At 37.1% G+C, this 25,085-nt stretch overlaps 1 protein-coding gene across 1 annotated transcript in view; it reads left to right on the top strand.

Moving 5' to 3' along the window:
- Positions 1–25,085, top strand: part of LOC134533908 (protocadherin-like wing polarity protein stan) — a 90,242-nt gene that overhangs the window by 33,262 nt on the left and 31,895 nt on the right. Inside the window, exons 23-34 of the mRNA XM_063371697.1 lie at positions 2,626–2,785; positions 4,939–5,064; positions 8,639–8,778; positions 9,956–10,139; positions 13,963–14,162; positions 16,843–17,052; positions 17,163–17,349; positions 17,685–17,824; positions 19,884–20,055; positions 21,663–21,863; positions 22,383–22,545; positions 24,071–24,212. Coding sequence (XP_063227767.1) covers positions 2,626–2,785; positions 4,939–5,064; positions 8,639–8,778; positions 9,956–10,139; positions 13,963–14,162; positions 16,843–17,052; positions 17,163–17,349; positions 17,685–17,824; positions 19,884–20,055; positions 21,663–21,863; positions 22,383–22,545; positions 24,071–24,212 — 2,025 coding nt within the window. The remainder of the gene's footprint in view (positions 1–2,625; positions 2,786–4,938; positions 5,065–8,638; positions 8,779–9,955; positions 10,140–13,962; positions 14,163–16,842; positions 17,053–17,162; positions 17,350–17,684; positions 17,825–19,883; positions 20,056–21,662; positions 21,864–22,382; positions 22,546–24,070; positions 24,213–25,085) is intronic.

Raw genomic sequence — 25,085 nt, 5'->3', positions numbered from 1 at the left:
TAGCTACCAATTAAAAGAGTTAACTTTACTTTGCATTATCTGTTTCTTCATTTTCGTCATATTTTATTTGTACCATTTTTTCCCCTTAATCAGCATGGCTTATGGAGGACCATAGATTTATAAGGGTTTGAAGATCTAAAAAACTATGTTTTTAAGAAAAAATGTAAACACTTGAAAATAAATTTCTATAAACTTGTATTTTCCAGCAATCATTTAAACCCTTCTATAGATATTTTGTTTGTATTTACATTTTTAGAACCTGGTTAGTACACATAAATGTATTACAATTCTATTTTTAAATTTCAATCTTAAGTATAAAGTGGACAGAAACCCAAGTACTCATAGGATTTTAATGTGCTTGTTGTAAACACACAGATAACAAACACATTTTTGTGTGAGGGTGTTAAAACAACTTTGTTGGATACTGGAGAGAGGCAGTGGTGAGACTTGGTGATCAGTTTGTAAATGTAGTGGCAAACTAGGGAATGGTGGAAGATTGTGAAAGCTAAGTTGTACATGTCAAAATAAGAACTTTTGACTGATGTGAGGGCATAACGAAAGTGAGCACTAGTGTGTCAGTGTTATTTGTTTTCCTCTTAAGAGGCTAGTACTGTAATCATAAGGTGTGGATTGTATTACTGTGTTTGGTATGTAGATACATACATGCAGCTGGTTCACGCTTAAAGGAACGTTTTCGGGTGTGCTACACCCCTAAATGGCATTTCCATGAACGTAGTGACCTGTGTGCATACATTAAACAAGATGAAACTGTTACATTTTTGTAAATATAAAAATGTTGCTACCACACTGAATATTATTTTAATGTTCATAAACAAATGAGCAGAAACAATTTTAAAAGCTAATAATTGTAAGCACAGAACTTATTATAAGATCTTAAGTAAAAGAACTACTCTTGTTCATATACTGTCAATCTAACTGGGCTTATACTGGAGCGTGATCATGTTTATTTGACGTCGACCCAAGTGTCTCCCCTGCTCATAAAGTCCGTTATGCTGCGCCAACTCCTGAACCACCCCTGCCCGTGCAGTGTGACACTTTAATTTGTATATTAACAACCTACTTTTATATTTAATAATGGGACATGTATTATTTTTATGTATTATTTTTCCGTAATTTTTGTAATTTCATTATTGTTATAAGTCTTTCTAAATATTATGTGACATTTATTTTAATTGCTGTCACCGGGCAACGAAGCCGAGGCCAACACCCGGAATCTCTCTGAGCGCTGCACGTGTCGCGGATTGGGGGGAGGTCGGGCGGAGAGGCAGACGCGCGGCAGGAGAGGGCAGTCGGAGTCTGGCGGCCGGACAGGACAGACGTGTCAAGGGACGAGAGTCGCAGGGCAACGACGGAGTAGTCATCTGGCGGCTGAGCGAGGCGGTCGTACGTAGACGAGTGTCGCAGTGAGACGAGAGCCATGACTGGTGAGATTGGGTCCGGAGGATCGGGAATCTTGCGATCACGTGTGTTACGCTGTCGGTCGTCATTGTAACTAATTTAATTGTGTATAAGTATTTTCTTGTTTCCTAGAGGCGGGACATTGCGCGCATCGGCGGACACGTGCGTGCCGCAACGGGACGGACATTACGTTGCCGGCGACGGCGTTCCAACTTAATTGGTTTCTCGCTATGATAGGGAAGGGGCAGAGACAGTTCATCAATCGCATACGGAACCAGGGGGTGCAGTCCGCACTTGGCGCCTGCTCAACCCCAAACACGTGCAGCCGAGCCTCACTCCGCGGAGGGACGGGTGTTGTGCCGCGGATTGCCCATGTACCTAGATTACGAGAAGGGCTCAATAAATACTTGTGGTCAAACTATCGAAACATCATTGTAGCTCGGATAGTGTTAATTTCCCCCACCACGAGGTCTGAATCCTCCCTGAGAATACGACGCAACCCGCATCACGGGGGTGATATCCGGGACTACGACATATTCATTGCCAGTTTACTGGTGGAGATTTTTTCAAAAGTTGATTTCAAAACTATTGAAATAAGGCCTAGAGCTATCGAGAAGGAATGGGGATGTGGGGGAAGGGGGACCCCCAAGGCCCAAGCACCAATAGGGGCATGGTTGAGTTCCAAAATATTTGTTTTTATTTTTGTGTTTACCCTGATAGTGCAACAAAAAATTACAATTCTTTGGGACTATAGCTAAAAAATTTTTTGGAAACCTTCCAAGTTATGAACATTTACAATTATGGCCACAGTAACTTTAAGTATTTAAATGTATTTATTTAATCGAGGAGTTTGTAAAATTGTATATCAAGTGATGTGAAGAGACCCTAACAAAATTATTTGCCCTCGGGCCCTTGGTTTTATCGACAGCCCTGGATTAGAGCAAACGGATTTCAGGTATAACAGTCCAGAGGCAGCATGTTGGTTGGTTAGTTGTCCAGCGGTCACAGTTTCTCAGCCCCTCCAGACTAAGGTCTCCCCCAAGAAGAAGCCTCCAGTGTGTCCCTCCAGGTGTTGTTGGGACAGAGGTTTGTCAGATCCTTCTCCAGGTCGTCTGTAGTGAGATGGTGCCGATCAGGGTTTCACAGGGAGGGTTGGTAGCCCGCCACGGGACTGTCGGCTGATAGTGTGGGCATGGCTTGCTGCAGGACGTTTACGTCGGGCACACGTCTCTGGTCAGGCCGGCGGTGAAGGAGAATGTTGCGGAGGGTTGCGTGGAGACGGACCAGTGCGCCTCCGGGGACAGGTGTCCCGTCCATAGCTACTGCGTGTCTCAGTGGGAGCAGTTCCAGTGCCGCTGCCAGACAGGTGACGCCAGTAACACTGTCTGTGATTTGTGACTGTGTTGTTCGACTCCTGACTATCTCCGTGCGGGTTAACTGTGCCATATATCACTTACATGAACCACAAAAACAAAATTAATTTTTGACGTGACAACGTCTAATAAATCGATGAACGCCGGCTGCACGCACAAAAAAGTGTCCCACTACGGATGTCCCACTACGGATGTGTTCTGTTTGCTCATTGTACGCATGCGTGGCATCTCTCTTCATGCTCATTGTACGCATGCGTGGCATCTCTCTTCCACTCGATTGGAACAACCATCGATTTGACTTTTCAATCATATTTTCGTCATTTGAATTATTAATATTATGTAATTTAACGATCGTCCACCGATTTTCAGCAAATCGGTACGGTTATTTAAAAGTAATGTTGAAAATTCAAATACGTTTTGAACCAACAATGGTGTTTTACAGTTACACATAATAATTGAAATTACACCTGGGATCTTTTGCACAATGTTTTAAAAAATATTATAACACATTATAAATAAGTTTGGTGTATTTGGGATGCGTATTTGTTATAAAATCGTGTTAATATTATACTCCTACTGTGAACAAAGTTTTTATAAATATATATCTATATATAACATTTGAAACTACATTACCTTAGTATGGCCTCGTGGGCGTATGGTTAGCGTACTTAACTCGTAAACTAAAGGTAGTTGGTTCAAAACCTGGCAGCTTTAAAATTTTTTTTTGTACTTGTAAAAATAAATATGGCGCACGCAACATTCCAAAAGTAATAGATATATTTGAATTAATGAATGCAAATAAAAGTAAATTTATTAATTCAATTGCACATTTAATTTCACTCCTTCGTATCCATACAAAATAGTGACAATTCAATAAAAATGATACAATTTTATTCATAAAAGTATGCAGAGGAAGATTTTATCATGCAAAATATTGAAAAATTAAAAAAAAATTCTTCCTCAAAGAATATAATATTTTTAATGCCTAAATGGTTTGGTTGCAAAAACCTATTACAGCTCAGTCTCAGGCCGAATATGATATTTCCTTTTCTTCTGGATCAATCATTTCATCAATGTTTTGTTATGACGTTGTCACGTTAAACTATCGTCCGTAAACCGACTTTACAGACAACCAATTTTTTTTTTTACTTTTTTTTGGTGATCTATTGATGTGGTAGAGCATTATATTCTGTAATTCAAGATAAAAAAATGCTGCCAAGCATAGTTGGTGTTAGTATGCATCATGAACTTTGAAATTATAAATGCATCCCTGTAAGCCGTGTTCCCATGTGAACCGTGCTCAGGTTGGCGCCGGCAAGTGCGGCTGTTCCCGGCCTAGTTTCAAGGCAGCAGTCACACAGAATTTTTTATGTTGTAATCTTTAGACAGTAATGTATAATAATAAACGCAAACGAGTGGTACTTAACATTCAACAAAAAATTTAAAATTATCATCCGTGGACTCCTTGCCAGTAACTACCCCGGATAATCAGGAGTCTTCTGTAATACTGGTATTCCAGCAGTGCAACCTAGAGTCACGTATCTCTGAATGGCTACTGTAAGCTTTGCTAGGTCAGAGTCATGTGCATGTGATAACACCTAGGTACTACTACCTCATAGTATATGTACTAATGTGAAAGGCATGGGTGTCATTTTCAGCTCAGTAGGTTACAGTTTTAATCATCATACCTGAAAGTATTGTCATGCAGCTTGTAAATTTAATTTTTCAAGGTTTTTATTCTCCTTTTCGTTCCCAGCTTGAATCTGATTCTGTTCATATGGTCAAATCAAAATGTGCATTGGAATAAGTGTCTCAGCTTACCATATGACAATACATAGAGGTATAACTAATGGAATTTTCAAAATAAATTTTTCTAAAAACTTTGTTTGAAATAATATTTATGAGTGAAATTAGATGGAAAAAAGGATGTTGGTACTTGTATAATAATCTGCAAGGTGGATGAATGAAACCACACAACTTTTACAGCAATTTCAGTTAAAAATGTGTAAAAATAATGTGAAATCTAAGTGTAAGGCACAAAGACATTATCTATTCATTTCAAACATATGTTTTGCTGAAAATAACTTTATTATTTGTACCCAAAAGAAAATAAACTGAAAAAATCGGCATGTCACATAATTTACAGGTTACGTGGGCCCTTCTTGCATCAATGTGTGTGAGCTCAATCCCTGCTCCAATGGCGGCCAGTGCATAGAAGACAAGAATACAGTTCGAGGCTACAGCTGTGAATGTAATTCAGATGAATACTCAGGTACGAACAGTGTAATACAGGTCTCTAGATGAGTTTCATCACTGAGGCAGCATCATTGAAGTTATTTTTTAATAACACAGAATAGTCTCACTTGTGCATTTGTACTTCAGAGTATCAGAGAGTACTGTTTCTGGAGGACAGGTTGTGATGCAAGTATTTGTGCCTTACTCGAGTGTGAGTTGGATGTGACTAGGAAGTTGTGTTGTTAACAGTCGACCAATAACAGCCAATATTGGTTTCAGATTTATTTAATGTATAGACCTCATTGTGTGGCTTATGTGGTTGGTTCCCATTAGTAGAGGCAAGATTATATTGTGAATAGCGAAATAACAGTGAAATTAAGTCAAAACACCGCCAAACACCAAAATGGAAGTTAATAACACAGCATAAAACCAAAATGCAGCAAAATTCACTTCAATTACCTTATTATAGCTATTAAATTTCATAAATTTCATAAATCTTTAGTTTAGGTTTTTATTTAAAACCCTAAAATGTTATGTACAAAGACATTACAAGAGAATGTACATGTATAATGATTTTCCGCTTTTAACATTGAATTTTTTTTAATTATTGAATGTTTTAGTTGCAGATTTTTGTTTAACTTACTCTCATCAATATATGTAATAGTATTGTTTATTGTACACATTTGAAGTGTCTTACCACAAATTGTAGAAGGAGTTGATCAATGTAATTGTGCTTGATATGTTCTTATTATTACATGTGTTTTAATTTTTAATGATGGTAAAGACAAGCTCCACTATTTTTAATTTAATTTTTATAACACCATAAAATCTTGGCTCTACCCATAAGTAAACATTTAATGTTATTATAAATCATAATTTATTTCTGAGTCATGACTGTACTTTTGAATTCTTGAGGAGTGTGAAACAGTATCATGGATATTAGTTATCGCCGTTATCGGTACTATCAGCAGCAATGGCGGCCCTAGACTTTGCGAGTTCCTGGGCCAATTACTTTAGCAGGGCAGTAACATTAAGGAGAAGGGCCTTACCAGAAAACGGGGGAGTATGAATAGGCTCCAGAGAAAAAAGAGGTTTGGGGCGCCCTCCACGTAAAATGTAAAAGAGTTATTTATTTTAAACAGCATATTTAAGCCAACCTGGAACTTAAATTACTTTTGTGGTTTTTCAAATTTTTGCTAAGAAAAATTGATTTTTTCCTGACAAGGTAGCTTTTTAAATTCTAACGTTAAAATTCTATTGAAATCGCATCATTATCTGGAGGAATAATAGCTTTAAGGTGTTTTAATACAAAATTAGGTTTTCACCAGCATCTTAAAATATATGAATTGTTCCTTTTTCCCCTATTATATTAATATTTTTGAACAGAAAACTAGACAAACAAGGAAAATAAATATGAAACGGCTCGCGCGAGGCCCTTCTAGTCACGAGGCCGGGGTTGCTCGCCCCAGGAGCTGTCCCTAACAAGCACCATAGTTTGAGTAGTGGGGACAGGGGCAAAAACAAAAACCAATATCGCAGTTACACTTCAGTATTAGCAGCACAATAACAATACAGTTACATACAAAACTTTCATTAATACAAAGTGTTTTCACAGTCCCTAGAAATTACATAGGAGTCACAGTGATGAGTAATTTGTTAAATACAAAAGTATGGTTATTATGTAATACAAAGTTGTAATTATTCCAAGGGTAAATAGTTACATTTAGTTAAGGATGATTAATACAAATTTCCCAGAATAATGGAAGGAATCAATGTAGAGTTTCATTTATGATAATACTGGTGCCATTGCTTTGGCTCGTAGGTTTGGGAAAAATGCTTGGAAGTTTAGTTCTTTGAAAATGATGGTAGTAAGTCATTTTGTAGGTGATTTGTAAACCTTTGCTTTATTCTTCTGTCTTACATCCTTTAAAGTGTGATACAACAGAAAAATTTTTTTTGAGCCACAGGTGTAGTCATCCTAAAATCCTAAATTTGTATTTTACAATCCTTAAAAAAAAGGTACATTGTGTGCAAGCACACAGAGAAACGTAATAAAAGACAAACAATGTTCTTTAGGAATTTTTCATTACGATGGTTGCGTTCGACGTTATTTGGAATTAAAAGATTTTATTAAATTACCTTTGTTTATTTCTTTCCAAAAAAAAATGTTTTTTTCTCATCGTTACATGGCATCAGTACACAATTTTACACATGAATTTAGTTCGAAAGCTTTGTTACTTGCACAGTTTTTTGTTTTTTCTTATACAAATTTTTACGAGGTCTTTGAATTTTGATAGGATGAGGTCCAAATACATACCATAGCACCATACATCTTGCCGTTGATGGTCGAGGAGTCTTGTCACTCGCCAAAAAAATAAATAATATTTTAGTAATGTCCCTTGGTTAACTACATAACTCAAGGTACCGTCGATCGCGGACCGGAATCACGCGAAGTCGGGCCGATGCCGACGTCTAGGGCTTAAATTTCCAATTAAATTGTCCGAATATACATTTAGGTTAAAAAAATGCGGCTTGGCCCCAGCCCCTAGGCGTAAAGTTGTCCCTTAGTAACTTTCCATAATATGGCGTGACTTGCCGACAACGTAACAGGGTTCGGCAACGATCGAGCAAAAGTGGCCTGGTCGACGAGACTACCTTCCCTTGTAAAGGACAAGGGAGGCAACCCCGTGGGCCAACTGACCAATCAGAGTACAGAATTCAGAAACATGACCATATAAGAAAATTTGGACGGGTGCATCACTCCACCCTAGGGCTCGCCCTAATTGGCTGGCTAGTGGTAGCCTCTAGAGAACCTTCCCGACGGTCGCTGCAGCTGTGCGTCCATGTGACGCGTAAATCCCAAACATGCATTTACAAAGTGAAAAATAACTTTCTGGCGCCAGTGTGTCGCGCCTGTCCACTCTTCCTTCTGTACCTTCCAGACTATTCTCGAAATATTACACTAGCAATATCCAATATAATTTTAAATTACCCAACAAATATAAATATAATTTTCAAAATTTAGTAATCAATGTTGAAATTCATACCGTATTAGAAATTTTTGTTTAAAAATTAGGTCCTGTAAAATTATAGTCTACACTGCTTTAAACAAAACAATTTACTGAAATTAATTATCAAATATCAAAATTAATTATTATTAACTGGAGTTAACCCACAAATTAATAATTAGGTAAGTATCTCAAGGAAATAAGTACTTTAAGGCTTTCCATGAAAGTTAACCAAAGATTAATAACAATCTTAACAGATCTGAACCATTATCCTTATCTACCTATTAAAAAATTATTATCCTTCATACCAAAGTAATTCTTAATATTCTTATGACCCAAAATATATAGTATAGAACAAATCCTCATTGTGCAATGCTACAAGTTTTGTGATTTAATTTTGTCATAGTTTGGTTAGTACACACCTAATTATTGCAAAATGACAAAATTGTGGTCCCTTCAGATTTGTATAGTTGAGTTTTGACTGTGTCAAGGACTCAGCGCAGAATAGTTTCCTCATGGGATGGGTACAGTAAGTGATTGTAGACGTGAGTGCCACCTGCAGTAGGCTGTGAAGGGTGTGTGCTGGGTTGCGTGCCGCTGCAGGGGAGTACTGCGAGGTGAAGCTGGACCAGCCGTGCCCGTCCAGCTGGTGGGGGTATCCCGTGTGCGGGCCGTGCCACTGCGACCTGGACAAGGGCTACAACGCAGACTGCAACAAGACGACGGGAGAGTGCTATTGCAAGGTGAGGCAGCTGCCGCACTGCCCAGAAAACAAGTCCTTTTCTTACTCTGAATGAGACAACTCTCTGTTGCTGGCATGGGCGTCACAAGGATATACTTTTTTTTGGGGGGGGGGGGGGGGGGCTGCAATTGATGTAGTTGTTGAGGAATATCCATCCCCTGGGAAAAAAAGCGGGGGGGTACGGGGGTCCTCCCCCGGGAAAATTTTGGGTTTGAAGGTGCAAAAAGGCGGTTTTTAGGCACTTTTCTTTCTTAAATATTCCAATTATAGTTGGTTGCAATATATAATTTTTTATAAAAAATATTTTCAGAGAACAAATTTGTAAAAACACAGTGCTCACATTACCACGATTGGACTAAATGCACCATGCGCAACATATGGGTTATATCACAGAAATCATATTAATAATATAACTACGAAACTAAATATGTTATTGGAGGGGACGAAATTGAAGACTTATTATTGGGGGGGACGTGTCCCCCCCGTCCCCCCCGGTTGCGACGCCCATGGTTGCTGGTTATAGTTCTTATAGCAATAATTGAGTAATGCCTGAAAAGTTTTTATCATCTGTCTCAGCAGAATTTTCAAAAAATAACTCATGTATATTTTAAATGCGATTTTTAGCGTATGCATAGAAAGTTGCCGATGCCCAAAACCAGCGTAACATTATACAATTTTTGCATTTCAACTTTGTCGAAGGGTGATTTTCTTTGTGCCGGAAATTACACACCAAAAGCAGGCAGAATGAAAATGTAATTCTTGTGGTGTAAACATCAGGAATGGAATGGAATGTAAAATTTGTGAGTTGGGGAACAATAATATTAGTGTAGTAAAGGGAAAGTGTTAATGAGAGAAATGTAAAATGTTTTTTTTTTCTAAATATTTTATAGTGTTCAGCATCCAACCTAAGGATGTTTGCCTTTCAAGCTGGAGAGCATTCAGTACTTAGGATAGATGTCTTGAAGTTTGCAATGTACGTGTGCAAATTTTAACATTAAGCCATTAAGCGAAGGAATAAAAGTAGGACAGAGAGGTAAAGACAAAGAAAAGGCGTGGGGCTAAGAACTAGGTGTTGGAACACGATAGAGAGGATGACACTGAAAGGAAATGGAGAAGGGGAAAGAGAGATGATTAAGTCACAATGCAGTCAGTAATCCTACCGTCACTCTGTTTTGCAGGAGAACCACTACCAGCCTCTGGACTCTGACCGCTGTTTCGATTGTGAGTGCTATGCCGTTGGCTCTTACGGCAGCCAGTGCGACCCCGTCACAGGGCAGTGTAGGTGTCGCAGTGGAGTCATTGGACGTCGCTGCGATGCCTGCCCCAATCCATATGCTGAGGTCACTCTTCGCGGGTGTGAAGGTAAGCTGCCATTGTCACAGGGTCCACTTTTTTCTGTGATACTTGTAGAAAATTGATTTCTTAAACTAATACATGAGGACTAATGTTTTTTTTCACATTGAATACAGTGAATGAACAGTGTAAATATATGCATAGACTTGTTTGTTAACCACACCTGCCCCTCGAAGTAATGTTCTTCAATTTTCATGGTTTTGAAGTAACGATGCCGAAATATACTGCTTGAATTGAAGTAGTGGTATCATAGATTCAAAGTAGCACTCACTTTCATCTACGTGAATTTTTATTTTTATGTTTTGACAATGACAATAACACTTGAGTAGCGTTAAACACAATGAAACAAATTAATAACATGACGAATCAACAAACGATAGTTTACCCTTTCCTTAATAGCCAGTCGCTTCCTGCAATACGTATCTACTTGAGCTCGATTGACATAGCACACTGACTCCCGAGTGTTTAGCCAGTGTTTATGTTATGCCTTGTAAGTCAGCAACAGCTCTGGTGAAAAAAAGTCAGAAGGTTTCAAGTCTAGTTTACCACATGCCTTCCAGGATGCGCTAGTACAAGTCATGTGGCTTGCTATTCATGGTAGACAAGCATGTAATGAATAACAGAGCCAAAAATACTTTACAGGTTAAATAATGTTTCTCATAAATAGAAAATGTTAGGTTTAAGCTTCTTTAATCTTACTATATTTAAAACATTTTTTTCATAGTCATAAGATTATTAATTTGTAACTCAGACATATTTTAGCACCTTCTTAGGAAATTTCATGCCCAAGCTCTGTTATGTAAAAAATGTGGCCCATGATTTGTTTACACTTTAGTTGTAGTTAAGGTGGTTTAATCTACACACATAATTTAAACGTATATTTAAATGTACTTTAAACTTGTGTGGAAACATTATTAGGTACTGTAAATTAATTTTAATGGGAGAAGTGTCTTGATTAATTGGTAATAAAACAAGCAAACTTAACGTGGTTGTAAAATGATTTATTTTGATGAACATGTATTTTTATTTTTTATGGAAAAAAAGTATTTGATTAACACAGTTTTGATTAACGCTCTGTTTTCCTGGAACAAATTATTAGGACATTACTTCGAGGGGCGGGTGTACTATATTATTATGGAGCAAATCCTTGTCCCGCCATGGTGTTTTTTGTTTTCCATTGTTTCCCAAATCACTCCAGGAAAATGCTGGGTCGGTTCCTTACAATAAGCCGTTGCTGATTCCTTCCCCCCATAGTCTTGATTTGTGCTGTTGTGTGTTACTGTCTCTTGACGCACACACGCGTCATATTTTGCTTTTTAATTAGTGTAATTACTAATTATTGTAACACCACAAGTGTCTGATAATATGGTTTGTTTTATTACTGCTCAAGCACATGAAACAAAATACAGCATAGCAATCCGTATACTTGCACCGCACAGCCACCCCTGTTAGCTGGAACAATATAGAGACAATATTTTATGGTTTTATTTTCAGGCCAATTTCGTTTTTAAAACAGGAGATTTTGCTGCTATTGTTTTTTTTTATGAAATCTGTTTATTAAAAAGTATAGCATATTATTGAACAAATATATTCTTAAAAGTCCCATGATACTAATTTCTCCAAAACTGGGTCATTTTGACTGATAAATGATGCACTTTTACAATATAATGATTTATAATAAGCATGTCTAACTATTCGGAACAAATAAAATAAATCTCTTAGGTATTCTTGTGTTTGAAAAATGTGAAAATGTTTTGATGTAAAAATGAGTAACTAATAACAGTTCCAAGATTAAAAAGAAGTTAACTTTTTCCATTTTTTTTTGCATAAAATGTGGTACAAACTTCATTCTAAATAACTTACTTCAATTGAATTTAATATTATTAAAACATTATGTATTTCTCATTAAAATTAAATTTTAAGTGAAAATGCTGTTTAATTTCATGATTTTAATTGCACTATGGTGTTGTGTGGTGTATTACCTTGAATTTTGTTTTTGTTGTAATATGGTGTATTGACATGCATTTCGATTTTATTTTGGTTTTATCACAATTCTATGTACTCAATGTGTGCTCCCCTCCTCTGCATCCAAGGGGGAGGATAGCTGGCACGCCCTGGGGTGTTGTACAGTCAGCCACCATGTTACATTCCAGGTTGGGCCGGCTAAGCAACCAGAATAGTAACAAAACACTTTAATCACTTGAAAAGTTTACATATGATGATTTTGAAGTTTCGTTTTAAATTTCATTTTGTTGCCAACATTGAGGGTAAATTATTCTCTAAATTGAGTAGTTTTTCGGCTAGAAATTTCAAATAAAATTTTTTTATGCACAGTCTTTTGGTTTATTATTTTCTCAAAACAAAATGCCAATCACAACTTACATGTCCAGATGATTTTCTGCACATTTTCACTGTAGCTCGTTACTCAATTATAATTAAATTAAGTCCCTTTGTTTTACTTTTAACAATGGTACCAATAATCCACGGAAAATATCCCGGTAGGGTAACAATTACCTTGGGCAGATGCTGACGCCTGGGGTCAAATTTCGAGTTAAAAGTTGAAAAAATAATTTTAAAAAAGTTAAGATTCAGCCTGGCCCCGATCAGCAGACGTGAAATTCTCTCTTCACGACTTTTACATTATATTTCGGTGAGATGCTGACTATGTGACCGCAGGAGACAACAATCGAGCAACAACTAGTTGAACTACGAAGTGTCTTCCCTTACAAAGGTGAAAACAAAGGGGAGGCAACCCTGTGTGTCAACCGACAATCATAATACACAACCGGAAATATGACTACATAAGGAATAATATACTACTAGAATTTTTTTCTGAAAGTCTGGAAATCTGTATCACTTCACCTCAAGGTTCGTTTTGATTGCCTGGCGAGGCAGCACCCAGCAAAATTTCTAGTCCATTGCTGCGCAGTTATGTGCCTATATGCTGGGTTTTCCCAACAATGCTCTAACTTGAGGTGTGAAAAATAACAAACTGGTGACAGAGTGATATGCCAGTGTCTTCTATTCTTTTTAAACCTTCTAGAATGTTACAGTCTCACTAACCAGAAGATGCTTTATAATTGTAAAAATGTAATTAATAGACATATTAATTTTAACTGACCAAACAAATTAGAGTGAAAAAAATAGGTAATAAAAAATAAAACCTGAACATAATTAATATTTAATCACAAACAAAATACCTAAATGCCTATGCATAATAGATGAGTATGTATTAATAATGAAACAATAAGAAAACATCAGCAACATAACACATCCTCAGTTAATTGCAGTAGGCAGTAATTATGCCATGTTACAACCAGACCTCTCTGCCGAACTGCGTGCTCAACACCATCTGTATGACCTCACTGTGAACGAGATGTTGAGGTCAACTAAAACAAATACATACATAACTAATTTTGTGGGCTTGTAAAAATGCTCATATTTGAATCAAAGTAAGCTTGAATTACTTAATTTATATAATTGTTTCATCTCTTGTGATCTTGTATTAATTGTGCAATGTATTCAATCTGTAAGACTGTATGGCTATATTTTAATTTGTATTTTTAAAAAAAATCTTAGTGATTTACTTCTTGAGGTTGGGTTTGCCAGATATGTTTTAAAATTTGTGGTAGTATATATAGGTATTATTAAATTAGTTAAATTTGGAAGTATGTTTTCTTCAATTCAAGGCATAGCTTAAAATTTTTTTATACAGAATCATACGACTTTTAAAAATTTATCTTTACATTTTAATCATATATTTTCAATGAGTGAATGATTTTGGGTCTGTTGATCAAACAAAATAATTGTGACGGTGGCCTTATTGTTCCAGTGGTGTACGATGGTTGCCCACGCAGCTTTGCGTGCAGCTTGCTGTGGGCCCGGACACACTTTGGGCAAGTAGCCGTGGAGTCCTGCCCCAGCCACTCACAGGGCAAGGCGTCGAGGTCTTGCGACGAGGAGATGGGAGGCTGGCAGGAGCCAGACCTCTTCAACTGCACATCCGACCCGTTCCTGGACCTCAGCAAAGTGGTGAGCGCTTGAATCACAGTCAATCCTCTCTTCGCACGTTCCTCGGCAAGTTGCGATGCTTTGTGCTGTTTAGGTCACCTGTTTTTCCGGTGCTGATGCAGTCCCTGTCGTTGGTGATAAGCCCTACTGCAGGGGCTCGCAGCATTACACTTTCAGTGGGAAGTTGGTACTGCAACCGGGTGGACCATTGAGAAGGGATGTTTACTGTGCTGTATGCCCTGCTTTTTTGCTGTTTTTTTTTTTTTTTTTTTACCCACTTGCATTACCACGACAATTTTCATATGTATAATGTACAAAAATTTAATGGCTTAGTCCATCATTTGATGCTGCATTGGCACTTTAGTACGTAATTAGTGACCAAACATACATGTTTGTGCCTTTGCATCTATGCTTGCTAATGACACTGCAGTAGTTACGATCCTGTGAAGTAACTAAAGTAGAACCCTGTTATAATGTTTTTAAAGGGGGCATAAGGAAAAATATTATAAGCAGAAAAACATTATAAGCAGGGAATATCAATTTATCACTTGTCAGAGTTTGAACTTTTAAGCATTTGACTCATCGCGCTATATAAACAAATTTAAATTTTAAACCACCCATGGATACACCCGATGCTCGAATTTGCTTAACCAAGCCAACAATTTTTCAGCTTCATTGTGCTTCCAGCATCTATTATATTTGTCTTTAAAGACACACTGCCACATTTCTGTAAAACTATTCACAATTTGTGACAATGACGGTGATGATGAAATAAATAAAAAATTTATCACTTTACCAGCAATAGAAAATACAGTAGAATCTCGTTATAGCGAGCACGGTAATAGCGAGAACACGGCTATAACGAGGTATTTTTGAGGAATTTACGGCGTGATCGCTTGTAGCACGCTTTTGTTATTTGTCTGCTTTATCTCCACCCCTCTCGCTCGCCACTAGACATCTTGCCGTTGACGCGTCACATTCTTCAGCCGTGCAGTCGCCACCTAAGTGCGTGGCTTAAAAATAGAATCCCATCCTTTCTTTCTTTTATCAAACTTCCGTTAGTTATCTTTGCCGTGTGTAGACAAAGTTTGAGATTGGAACAGAAACAACGTAAGAAAGTATTTTTTACAAATTAGAAATATGTATGTTTTTGTTTTTATAATCACGTATTTTCACGTTTTTTTTGGTTATCTTAAAAGAGATAATATCAAAAAGCCGCTCTAATGAAATTTAATTGTTTCTTGGTTAACAAAAACTATTAATTATCAAATATTGTTAATTGTTTATATTCTATTTATTATTATTTACGCGACGTCATACTGTACGCGTACGCAATACGACTGGATTCGTTGCTGCAACATAACATAGCATGTTATGCGGTATCAGAAGTAACGAGTAACGTAACGATAGTAACGAGTACTAATTGTTATAGTAACAAATACATATGTTTACGCATTTTTTCGTTACTTTTACACCTCTAGTCGGCACTACCGTATTTATTTCCGAATCACTAGGGCAGTTTTCTTGTAACTTTTGTTTCGGTCAGTTGTTGGGGTATCTGTCCGAGAAAGGGGTGGTGATGGTTTGAGTTTAATCCCAAATTTATTTTCTAAAAAAGTTGACAGGTTTCTTCAAATGAAAAAAGTATAGTTTTTCAGCGACTATTACGTTTGAGGCGTACGTGCGTTGGCGCAGCCGCACTCCTGCTTTTTTGTAAGGAATTAAATCGTCGCGCTACACTAGCACCACCTGTTTGCAACATCCCGAACCAACATGGCCGCCAGCAGACAGCCCGCGTCGGCAATAGATAGCAGGACAATGCTGCGTCGGCCGCGGGCTGAGATGCTATACTTACGTGGCTTGATAGGGTATTCTGGTTATTTTGACGCAATCGGTGATCGCATCCGTACTTATGGGGTATCGTTTTAAAGAGAATTCACACATCTGCTCACAGAAATTAATATTTCGTTAATATAACCTGTTATTTTCCAATTATACAGGTTTAAACACAATTTTTATGCTATTTTCGGTTAATTTTTATTTTTTGGGGGCCAAAATTTGTCCAATTCGGTTATAGCGAGGACACGGTTATAGCGAGGATCAAACCCGGAACCGTGACACCTCGCTATAACGGGACTCTAGTGTATTTCATTTTTTATTCTTGTTATTGCGGAATAGTTGTAAAACTAAAATATTGTAGGACTACGTATGTATATCTGCAAACACACTAGAATGGCAAGTAATGGAAGGATTTGTAATTTTTTCTTCATGACAAGGGTATCAACAGACAAGTAACTGCAAACTTTATGTACCGTCTATATATTGAATACATAGCATTAGCTAGCAATAACATGTAGCTCTAGTGTTCTGGCACACTTACATTTTGTAAGTACAATCATATTTGAACAATCTACATCTATGGTACTGCAGTGATTGTAAACAAAGATGCACGTAAAGCATAAAGCAAACCTTTTAATATGTTCATCTTCACAGATGGGATAAGTGTTGGAATAGTTTGGTTTTAAAAACTTTTTTTTGGTATTTATTACATTTAATAGAGCAAACATTATAAGCAGGAAATAAATTTATTGTCCTTAAGGGAAAAATATTGGGATTTTAAAAATATAACTTTATAAGCAGGAAAACATTATAACAAGGTTCCACTGTAACATTTTTGGACACATTTTGTATCTTGTTGCAGCTTAGGCAGTTGGGCGATGGAGACCTACAGGTGACTACCTTTGTTGCCGTGAAAGTGGCTTCAGATCTGCGCAGAGCTACCAACAAAACAGAAATGATGCACGGTAGTGACGTCCTCATAGTTGAAGAACTTGTACGTGAACTGATATCCTACGAAGGGAGAGAAAAGGGCCTTAATCTCACACACAGTCAAGACAAGGATTACATCAAGGTCGGGCATACTGAAAAAATTACTGCTTGATCCTTTGTTCAAAACAAAACTTAATGCTTTTGAACCATCACAAAATGTTTGTAATATATATGTGTGTGTATTTTTTTTAGAATTTGGTAGAGGCGTCAAGTGTGATTCTGGACGAGAAGTATGCGGAGCAGTGGGAAAAAATCAGGGATGTGACCGGCGATACTGCGGAAGACATCGTTATTTCATTCGACAAGTACATAGCCGTACTAGCAAGAAGCCAGGAAGACACTTACACCAATCCATTTGAAATTGTGGCTGATAACATGGGTAAGAAATTTTTCATAAGGTATCATCTGTATTTTTTTCTGCAAGTAAAGAAGATTATTGGTTTTTCTTGGCATGGTAAGTAATCCTAAACTGGAGCTTTGTATAAACTGAGAAACTGACAATTACCTGGTTACTTTTAACTGAGTACTTTATCATCTCTATGCATTGCTTTAAGTTAACAGTTTTAAGGCAGCAAGTGGATTCTGTGTTTCTTCCCAAATATGAAGATTGTAGGATATATTTTTGTTTTGAGAAAGGACTGTCAGGTTAGGGTATGTAAGGATCAGATTTATAGAAGCATGAACACTGAACAGTTTGAATGTTGTGTTTGCCAGTTCTGGGGCTGGACGTGGTCACACCAGAGAGTCTGTTTGGATACGAGGCGACTAATCAGGAGCTGCCAGGCATGCCGCCAGGACCGAGGGAGAGGGTCATTCTGCCGGACACTTCCGAGTTCTTGCAGTCCTCGTTGCAGGTGGGTGCATATTTTTAACTCTTGAAGGACTGTAGAGATCGATTCCCACAGACGGGAAAAATCTGGATCACAAGAAAAACCCAGGGAAGTTAAAAAGGTTTCCTCAAAACATGGAAAACACACGCAAATTGTCAATACTAAGTACATGTTATCATTCAGTTTTTCATATTGTGTAGTATCTTAATGTCTTAAAAAATATATTTCAATCATAAATTCATGTGTTGTTAGTAATCCTTATCAAATTTTACTAAAATTAATAAATGTAATGGATGCAAACAATAGTGTATTAAATTAATGCAGAGAGAGAGGGAGAGTGAGTGTGTGTGTGCATATGCGTATGCATGTTTATAGTCTTAAGCTTGATCACAATCGATAATGTACGAGGGTGTATCAATAAATATTGCGTCTAATGTAAAAAATGCAATTAATGACAATATGAAACATAAATGAAAGTATTACACATTTTATTTTTCTACATAACTTCCATGCATGTTGAGGCATTTGTCTCAATGACTTATCAGTTTGAAAATCCCAGTCTCATAGAACTCTGTCAGCTTCAAGAAGAGCCACCTTCGCACGGCCCTTTTGAGTTTGTCGTCATAGTCAAACTTCTCATCGCCAAGGAACTTCTTCACGGATGGAACTTCTGATGGAAATTGGACGGTGCTCGTTGCTCTTCCACAGTTGACATAATCACTAAAGCCATTTTACCGGTGACTGACGAACACTATCAGGACATGGAATCATGAGATGTTGCATTGCGCCTAGTCAGTAGCACTCTCTAGTTACTTTTTTTTTTAGTAAATAATGTCAGTTTTACTAGTTATTTTCCCACGTAAAAATTTACATGCGTCCTTTTGCGGTAGTTTAGGGTAATCATGGCGCGCTATTTAAAAACACATTGCACGCATGTCACTGGTGGGAGGTTCAAAGGTTCAAAGTACCTTGATGATGATAGTTCTTGGTACTGAGTGTTATTTCTTAGTGTTGAAAGGAGAGCATGTCAACACAATGATTGTATGTATGTAGTGTGGGTTCCATTGTGAATAGGGCCGTCGAAAGACTCTTAGGGCCCGGGGTAACAAATTTGGTTGGGCCCCCTCGCCAATATTTAATACACAATTTTCAAAACTCTCATTCAAAAAAAAAAAAAAAATCTGCAGATTAAATGTTACCATAGAGCATAGCCATAACTATAAACGTGATCTGGTAAATTTGCATAACTTTTAATAATGCCAATGAATTTTATTAGCAGTATAACTGCAATATTGGTTTTTTTCAGGGTAAACACAAGCATAAAAAAAATTTCCAAACTCAACCAGGTGCTTGGGCTCGGGGATTTTGTCCATCCTGCCCACTGTCTTGACGGCCCTGTTTGTGATTGACATAATTGTTGCTGGCATATTTATAATAAATAGTTTGGTTTTTTTAAACTCCAGAATTTAAATTTGCAATAATGGTGCTAAACTAATAAAGCTACAGAAATGTTGTGCAAACCTTCACACTCTTGCACTGTGTTTATGATTGGATCACAGTTATTTGGACATGCCCCGCTACGACTGTGAGTCAACAATGCCCAGCTAGGAGAGAAGTAAGCGAATCAAGTAGTGCCAATTCATAAGGATAAAAATGCTCTTGCTAAGAAATCAACCAACAGGAAAGCAAACATGGGTTGAGCACACCTATGACACTTTGAGGCCAGATGAATCCGCGACATTTCCGGGGTCTTTATAAATTAATGTACTCAGTGATTTCAATTCATGGATTTTGTGGAGTGCCAGGTTTTGTGATGTACACAGATTTTACTCTGTAATGATCAATTTTGTTGTTAGATTTGTATTTCATTCAAAATAAATTTATTACTTTTTTTTAGTTTCACCATCTAATATTTTTATTTTAAAAAAATAAATTATTTACTTTTATATTTAAAAGCATTGATTTGCTAGAATATTCAGAAAGGTGTTTGAATTAATTTCTGTACAGTGCTGTAAATTGTAGTGTTATTTAGGAGTTTAACACTTTAAGGGAATATATGCCAAAAATATTTTTTTTTCCCCAGTTGTCTTCTACCGCTGCAATAGGAAGCGACTACGGGTCTCCACCGCCGTCAGCAGTCCCGACCCTGGTGTTCCCAAAGTACAACAACTACCTCATGGATCAAAATAAATTTGACATCTACAGCAAAGTTCTCATTCCTCTAAATTTACTTGGAATACAGTCGTTTGAGCAAGGTCAGTTGCAGTTATAATTTCCCTTGAACAAAATTCAGTTATGTATTTTGTTTTGTTTTGTATGATAGCGATAGTCAATAATATTGATTTTAAAGGACACAGGACTTGAAAATAAACTACATACACTAAAATATACTTTCGTTATCATACATAATTTTGGCCTCCTTGGTACGTATTTCTTATGTTTCTGAAACTTTATTTTGTGTGAGAAATGTTGCAAATGCTTAAAGCTTCAATCATTTTAAATTTGCATCAATGTAGTAGATTTTACCTGACATTTTACATTGGAGCACTACCTGGTACTTATGTGTAGGTAAGTTATAAGTGGCTGTGTAAGTCATATTCATGTGGCAAGGAAGTTGGATGTTAATGGTGAGCACCCAGCATCTAAGATGGCTTGTACATAATTAATGTGCAACATGTCTATACCCAAGTATGAAGTAGTTCAAAATTAAAAATTATCGGTGGATCCAATTTGGTATGCAGAGAGATTGTATTACACACAGTTATGTATGGCTCTAAAATTCCAGTTACTTTCGTGGGTCAGGAAGGTGACAAAACACAGTAACATACAACTGCATGGATGTATAATATTTAAGCTAATATCCTTGTTACATTCCCTCATAATACTCTCAGTTCGGGTATTCAGTGTATTTACAGAATTGTAAATACATCTTGCCAATTTAACTCAGATTATGGTCCTGTATGGTCATGTTAGTGATACTAGTAACTGCATAGTGAATACTGAATCCTCTGTCTTGCATCGTGTATCCTTATAAAACCCCTGTCGGCCACACATTACACGACCTTGACTTATGGGATAAATCATTTATAAAAACCTACCTGCCAGGTTTCAACTAGCGTGCGAAGCGTACTTCTTATCTCTGCATGTCGGTTCGTTCGTTACAGTTCATGGGTTAGGTAAACTGTCAGGTTCGACAGGTATGCCTCAACTCAGTATCACTACCAGTTTTACATTTATATAGAGACCATAATTATAAAAGTCGGGGTTATATGACACCAACATCTTAAGCCTTGTGAAGTGAAACACTAACTTTACTTCTGATCCTAAGGCATTGCAGATGTAAGGGTTCCACAAAGTGTGCCATTAGACAGTCTCTTCCGGAATGAACTTGCTTCTAACCTATCGGCTATTGTATAAATTTTCATTGCAAGCTTATTCTGTGTTAACAGTAGAATGTTTTGGTCAAAATATACGGACATCACTTCTGTTGGAGATTGTTACTAGCTAGTAAGTAGTCATTGTTTCTAAAATTATGTTTTGTGTTAAGTGTACATTTTCTGTATTATGGATGTCTTTTGTAAAGGTTTTTGTGTAGTTTGCTCTTGTAACATTCAGTACAATGCACTTAAATTAATTAATTTTTTACTTAAATTAAACTTGCCAACATCTTACATCAATTTTTATGACTTACACAGCATACATATTCCTCACTTTACATTTTCCTTCATTTTGAAACATTTTTTATGGTTCCTTGGAACATTTGAAAGAAAGTGAGTTCACTGTATGGTACACATTAAGATGTCATATTAATCAATTTATTTATTTATTTATTATAAAAAAAATACTTAATTTTTTTTTTTAGGTGAGTTGACAACGAAGCACAGTTTTGAGGGGAGTGGACATGCTGTTCTTAGCTACGCTCATTACAAAATGGCTGGATTGCTATTCCCAGCTTCATACGACGAGACCGTTAATAGGCGCTGGGGTGTGGATTTGAAAGTGGGATCGCCTGTTATATCACTGGCAGTGTTGGTGCCTGTTGAAGATCAACATTCTGCAGCAGGTAAGTTAGTTTTCGTGTTGCTGCAAATAACTTTTCATTTTTCGTATTTGCTTGTTGGCTTTAAGAATTAAGAATAAAATGTGCATGGAGACAGTACGAAATAGTTTTGTTTGAACATTCAAAAAGAAACTTATTAATCTCTTTTTATCCTACCTGGATGTTCAAACTTTGGGAAAAGTGTTTTCTTAGTTTGGTGTGTGCTCTCTTCTCTGAATGTTCGTTGCAGCCAGTTTCCCAATATTTGGACATTTTTATAGTGATAGCACGGTTGTCTAAATCAGGTATAGCGCACGGAAATAAATTTTTGCGTGGTTGCATTAAACAAGAAAATTATTTTAATCACAAAAGTTTGGATGAAATTTATTTTCTAGATGATGTCTCATTTGTATTGTTTTTAGAAGATTTTTTTTTGTGCTTCTTCAAATAAAAGCATGAAAAAGTGCTTAACGTCCCCTCCCAAAATTCAAATCTTGGTCCGTCCTGTCAGAGGTGTCGGCACTGTGTGGCCCCGTGGTGCAGGTGGCGATGCGGCGGGGCCCGGCTCTGATCGCAAGTACCAGCTGCTCTCGGAGGCTCTGTCGCTGCCCAATCCCGTGATGCTGCGCCTGTGGCTGGATCAAGAGTCCCAGTTCCTGTCCCCTCGTCTCAACCCTCAGTGTGTCTACTGGAGCACGGCCAGGGGGTGAGTCGTCCCGCGTCTGTCTAGTGGCTGGGTTGTTGGACTCAGTACGTGCTGTTGCATACTAAGATCATATCATCACATGAGTGTGAAGATGCAATAATAATCATCTCCATTTAACTTCTTCATTGAAAAATCAACAATTCAGTTGTTTACAGGAAAAACAGTATTAGGCTATGTTTATTGAAAAGTTCTTTAATACTCAGAAAATCAGTACCATGTATTTCACACCACAAAATATAATTGGGGTCCTCTGTGGAGATGATCGCTAACACGTCACTCATGTGGTGAGGGTTGTGGGCATCACTAAGTTGAGCACTGAGCGGGTGCTCAAGTTGTTTGGAATCCACTATAATCTTGAAGGTCCTGTGTGGTCGCTTTAAACTACATGCATCTCGGTGTGATGTTAAACCCTACCAAAACAATAATTGCCATGGTGTCTCACGCTTGGATGGCAGTACGGAGTAAATGGCGACCACTGTCGCCAGTTTGATACTACCCGGCTTGTTTGCATTGCATCTGCATTATCATCTGTACCCATAGTTGTTCACTACCATTACATGTTTCAATAGTTTTTTTAGTTGTACTATGTTTTTTTTTTTTAAAGTCCATAAATTAGTGTCTATTATTACAGTTATAGTCATTCTGACAAATAAAATAATTCAGTGCTAAACACAAATTATTATTTTACAGGAGTAACTATTTGTAGCAGTTTGACACTACGTATTAAAAACAAGGTATTCCATAAATTTATGTATTGTGCTCAAAAGAGAAAAAATTTCTTATATTAAATGAAATAAAAAGAAATTGATTATAAAAGCTAAAACTAAAAAAGGCTTCATTCAATTATGACTCTTGAAATAGTACTTGAATATTTTTGGATGATGCTTTTGATGAAATACAATAGGAAAATATATTTTCAAAATTCTCTTTCCAAATTTTACCTTACAAAATACAATGTTTCAGATACTTAAATACATTATAAAGTTGTGTCTATGGCGTTCACCTGGCAACAGAGCACACCGAAACAAGGACAGTGCTAAGGTCAGAAATTGTAGAAATTGTGCATTGGAAAAAGAGAGTAAATGCCTATTTAAATGCACACCGCAAGTTGATGAGATGTGCTATACTATAGTATAAAAGTGATATGATTTTGATTCGGAGATAGTTAGGTATATGTTGTTTCATCTGCATTATCATCTGTACTTATACTTGTTCATTACCATCACATGTTTCAACCCACTTCAAGACTTTTTGTTTCCTAGTCACTTGTTATGTATGGGTGATAAAAACAAGTGCACAGCCATCAATACTAACACTACGCAGTAGCACTACAAAGGTATAAATTTTGTGTGCCAACACTGCTACCATACTAGCATGCTGTTATGAGAAAAACTAAATTTGTTTCGACAAGAGTATTGGCTACACTTAGCATAGGATGAGTCATATGTTAAATGGGAATAGTCGTACATATTCCATCCAATCAAACTGATGTCATTGTAAACACAGAGGTGGTTTACTTCAACAGAGTTGGTGAGTGGTCGCGTTCAGGCTGCCAGACCGATGTACCTGATGACTGGCAGTTCTCGATGACCGAGCCATTCCTAGTCAACTGCACTTGCAACCATCTATCCATTTTCGCTGTTCTAGTGGATGTCATCGACATAGAGGTAAGTTTTGATATTGGTGCAGGGCCTGGTTCAGTATTGTGAAGCAGCTGTCATTTTGTGAGAAAACTTTGTGTAACGTTCTACAAACTTGATAAACAATCAAATAATAATAAATTTTATATTAACTTAGTTATGATGAAAATTTAATAAAAACTTTACATATTTTCAAGTACTTATTTGTGTATAATAGTGTAATTAAAAATTAGACTGTGTTTACTGTATTTAAAACATGCAATTGAAGTTGCCTAAACATGAAAAGTAGAGTAGTGTTCACACCATTGTATTTCCATCATAACTTAGTCTTAAGTATCATGGCAAACATTTTAGCTGTTTGTAGCCCTGCATAAAAAAAGCTTTCTATTTGTTAGTTTAATTTACAGTTATAGATTTTTACTGAATTCAACCCCATCACTGGTATAACACAAGTGGTTATGGATTGAATATACAAACATTATTAATTATAAATAAAAAAGTTTGGTTTATTATGACATCCATTATACAATTTCTCAGTTTTTATTTTGCACAACCCTCTTTATACCTTTTGTTCTCCCGGAATGTCGGGAGCAAGTACTCTTATTTCTTTTGGCTAGGGCAACCGGTGCCTCAAATTTTAATAGTGATTTGCCTTCAGATGAAGCCTTGCTAGTGTCTTGCATGTTTGTTACGTGGCAATAATGGTCCCGGGGGCCACTGCGATTGAGTGGTCAGATCACATGCCTCCCACCAAGGCAGTCCCAGATGTTTCATAAGTAAAAACGTGACGGTTGTTGCAGTGAGCCGGTGGGTTTTCTCAGGGTACTCCCATTTCCCCCACCATCACACTGTCTCATCATCAGTCTCATCATCCTTCATCGTCTGATGACTCCGACATCA

This window comes from Bacillus rossius, chromosome 7 (genome assembly GCF_032445375.1).
Source record: "Bacillus rossius redtenbacheri isolate Brsri chromosome 7, Brsri_v3, whole genome shotgun sequence".
NCBI classification, from domain to species: domain Eukaryota; kingdom Metazoa; phylum Arthropoda; class Insecta; order Phasmatodea; family Bacillidae; genus Bacillus; species Bacillus rossius.
The sequence above is the reverse complement of the archived record's forward strand: the minus strand, read 5'-3'. Positions and strand labels throughout refer to the sequence as shown.